This window comes from Austrofundulus limnaeus, unplaced genomic scaffold (genome assembly GCF_001266775.1).
Source record: "Austrofundulus limnaeus strain Quisiro unplaced genomic scaffold, Austrofundulus_limnaeus-1.0 Scaffold231, whole genome shotgun sequence".
NCBI lineage: Eukaryota > Metazoa > Chordata > Actinopteri > Cyprinodontiformes > Rivulidae > Austrofundulus > Austrofundulus limnaeus.
In genome coordinates this window covers 689,572-693,801 of record NW_013952633.1, presented here as the reverse complement: position 1 = coordinate 693,801, position 4,230 = coordinate 689,572, and the positions used below count along the sequence as shown (strand labels likewise).

At 35.0% G+C, this 4,230-nt stretch overlaps 1 protein-coding gene across 1 annotated transcript in view; it reads right to left on the bottom strand.

The window, feature by feature from the left end:
- Nucleotides 1–1,399: 1,399 nt before the first annotated feature.
- The window catches only part of LOC106525524 (serine/threonine kinase 32A), a gene marked incomplete in the record, with an annotated part of 20,345 nt that continues 17,514 nt past the window's right edge, over nucleotides 1,400–4,230 (bottom strand). The window contains 1 exon segment of the mRNA XM_014019797.1: nucleotides 1,400–3,654. Within this exon segment, the coding sequence (XP_013875251.1) occupies nucleotides 3,543–3,654 (112 nt within the window).

Genomic DNA, 4,230 nt, shown 5'->3' with positions numbered 1-4,230 from the left:
TGGTACAGATGTCGGATACCGCTCCAGTGCCATCGCTGATGTACCCCTATGGCGAGGACGACTGATGTTGACACCAAGGCCCTAAAAATGATGATTCTAGCTGACATTTTTAGATATAGAATGGTAACACTGACATACTTACACTCATGTAGCCCGACATGAAAATCATAGGTTAATGAGTTGATTTTAAATGACTTTGATAAAATGTTGTTTGATTTTTGTTTGTTTTTCATTATTGATTCTTTTTATAGACGTGACACACTAAGCAGGTATGTTTAGTAATGGTGTAAAAATTTGATTGACTGGTTTTTTAATATTTTAATAAGTTGAAATGTTTTTAACCATGTCAGTCTGACGCAGAGGAGGAGATGGTAAAGTGCTGAGGACTTATTCCCAACAGTGGGCTAAGTTCTGGAACCTCTGGCCCCGATTAGAATAAAAACAGCTGACCTGGTTGATATTTGACTATAGTTTGATTTATGCTTTCTATTTTGATTGGGGTGGAATAAATGAATCATAGTACTTTATGTCAGGGTTGGGATGTTAGAAATTTTCCACGTTGTGCTGTATTGCTTARAGTAATTTGCATACACATTTGTGCCTTAATGCAAACATAGCTTATTATAAATTTCATAGTTTATTTCACATGATTTGGTCATGTGAAAAGGGGGATTGAAGAAATTTATAGTTATTACAGATTAGTACTGATGTTAGAAACAACACTAGATTATTAGGGTTTCCTTTTAATAATGTTTTTATAATGTGTGATCTATTGATATAGAGTAGTTACATGTCTGAATCATAAACAACACATAAGTGAACCGGAATGATAACATTTGGTTGAGTTTATTGGATGAATGCCTATGATTCAGCCGTAGGTCAGTAGGGGGCGAACTCAGGCATTAAAGAATCATGTATAAAAGGTGTACTTCCTGGCTTTTGGCCAGTGTGGTTTTCCTTGTCAGCCTGGTGACAAATAAACCTCACTCAGGTCCAGAATTCTGGTGTTGTATGACTTTATTTCTTTCACAAATCATTTTATTTAACAATTGTGTTTTCATCTTGACTTCAGCCGTATTGAACACATATTTTTCTTACAATACAATGTGGCAGTAATCAATGAGATACAGAACAGAACATTTCAAGGTAACTTAGCAGTTATGCAGAATTACTGTATATAATATATTTCCACCACAGCTTGGAATTTATTTTTGCTTTTCAGCTGGTTCTTCAGGACCTACCCTACGTTTTTATTGGTACTTGGTTGTGGCTGACTTTCTTGGGGCCTCATGGCTGCYGTTTGCCTGTGAGATTCCAAAGAATTTGTAGTTGTTCTGGACATCTGCAATATAGCCTTTAGGTATTTCCATCAGGGGCAAATAAAACCAAACACCAAATATTTCCAAAAAAGAAATTTATTTTTTAAGGCACACCTTTTAATGATTTCAGTTTCATCACATTTGATTACAGTAAACACACAATGACAACAAAAAATGAGAAGATTCACTGATGTAAAAAATCTGTTCTCCATCTAAACTGTGTGGACCTTTAACTAACAAACCCTTGGCCTAAATACTATTTGTCAGTGAGTGTTTTCAAATTTGCCAATAACTTATCTCAAAATATTCAATTATTAATATTTTTAATGTTACACAATAACGCCACAGTTTTGTTTTTCTATAAAATTGTTTGTCAGCAACCAATTTCATTATTCACACGAGGTATACCAAATTTCTATTCAACCCCCTCAGTTATGTCTTACAACCTACACAGGGTGCCGCCTTTGAATTTGAAAAACTACACTGGTGACAACARCAGCAACACAAAGGTAGGTCAAAACATTGTACAAGTCTTTAACAGGAAAAAAGTCAACACTAATAAATTTAGAGAATTAGAATATCAGTGTAATTACAAAATATCACAGGCTTGAAATGATTGGTTTATATTGCAAGTATATAAAACCAAGGTCAGTAGAGGAGTGATGAGTCATCAGTAGAAATCACATTTGAAATAAGTGAATGAAAAACACTTGGTTTTCACAATGTTCACATACAGAAATAAGGTCTGGGTCATGTTGACAATATAAGGCATCCCTCTGCAACCTTCAGAGGCAAGACATTTTTTTCTTAAAGTCATAACAAGACAAAAGGTATTAATTTGCCTCACAGAAATGTGATGAAGAGGAACTTTAGATTATATCTAAATGAAACACCAGACTGATAATAGCCATCATTTAGCAGAATTCAAATAATTTGATCAGTTATATCTGACACAATAAAGATGTTATTACATTTGTGACAAAAAAACTAATTTCAATACAGACAATACACATAAAAAAGGGTACAATAATMAATCCACATCAATGAGGAAAAAAAGTCACACTTCTGTTTTTGTGTGTTTTTATAACAAATGCTACAAGTTATGAAGAAGCTTGTGCAAAATGGGATACAGTGCAGAACACAATTATCTACTTTTTTCTGTCTGAAGCCTCAATTATTCATTTCAAGGCAAAAGATAAGTTCAGAATGCCTTTGTGTTTCACTTTTTTATCAGTCACTTAAATGAAGTCATTCTTTCCTGGTTTGCCTATGAATTAAAGCCACACGTAGTAGCCTTTGAAACACACCATATAAACATCTGAATGTGAGAATAAAAGTCACATTTCATTCTTAATCCAGCTTTTTGTAGGTACATGTAGAACCTATGATTGGTCAACTTGAAACTGTACACAAATCAAGAAAGCAGATTTGTCTTTACCTGCATCAGACAGAACTATGGCATGATATAAAATGCTACAGATCTACTATTAGTGTTAGCTTTGCATCATCATCACTATTTATCTAACAGAGCCGCCCATGCTCAAGCCTATAGTTCAGCTCTATAAACTGAGATAAATCAAGGGTTTCTGTCTTGAAAACAGAAACCAGTTTTAATTAGTTTTAATCTTTCTACTCCTGACATGCTTAACCTATTTTATGTAGGTACATCACATTACTATCTATCCAACTGGTTGTCAGTTTGTTACCAGTCTGGTTAGTTTTCATGTAGTATTGAACATTCAAATAAACAATTCCAATTAATCAGAAAATTTCAGTTTGATCACATTCAGGTTTTAGAAGCAGGTGTTTTCATTGTCTTTTAGCAAGAGTTTGTGTTTCTTCTCGTTTCAGCCAACAGTAGAGGCTGAGCTGACATAAGAGCACCAGAGGGATGCAAGAGAGCATGATATGAGTGACAGTCCACTTAGAGTCAATCCTTTTCGGTGACAGCACAGTAAAGATCCAACTTCTGTCATGGCTGCTGCAGCGGGAGTCCATTTCAATTCTAGAGTATCTTGCAGCTTTTTATTTTTTATTTTTTTTGAGTGAGTGAGTGCTGATAAACAAGTGCATACAGTGCTGTTTTTGTGTATTTACAGACTACTTTAGAAATGCAGCAACACAGAAAAGCAGTCGTGTGTGCATATGCTAACTGAGCAGTTTGTTTCTGTGGGTGATTTACTGATTGGTAGGTGAGTGCAGGTAATGAGATGGGGATGAGGCTTATCCTGATAAATAAGCAGCTGGCTCAACATTGTTGTTCTGACCGTCTTCTATCACCTTGTTCTTCTCGCTTGTGGACAGCTCTGAAGAATCAGTGACTGTTTTTTTTGACCTGATGAAGGAAGAACATGCTTTAAATGTTGCATTACAGAAAGTACATTTCTCACAACAATACTAATCTATTTAAGTAAAACAAACAAAAAAAATAAAAATAAGGTGAATAACAGTTTTGTCTTCTATAAAGTGCCTGTGACATCAAATTTTTGTAATAAATATGAATGCATTTTTGGAAAGATAACGTTTATAACATTGCAAAAAATAAATCTCACAGCTGAGATGAACAGTTGTTGAGATATTTGCACGTGAAGTAACAGGAAGTGATGACAGAGGGGAATGTTTGTATTTAAACAGAGTATTGCTACAATGGCTGACAACACAGAATCTAGAAAAAAGATATTAAGCTTTCAAATAATATTAAAAGGAAAAAAATTGTATAGGTCCTCTGGACGGGTTCTTCTTTAATGAAACGTTTCGTCTCTCTTCCAAGAGACTTCTTCAGTCTGAGAGTTTCGGGCAAAATTCAGGCTTTTGAGTCCTGCATCCAGGTGACTGATACTCACATCACATGGCGTTCCTGGATTGCGATGCCTCGGTTTCGGATGGAGGACGGTTGGAAACTGGCGTATAT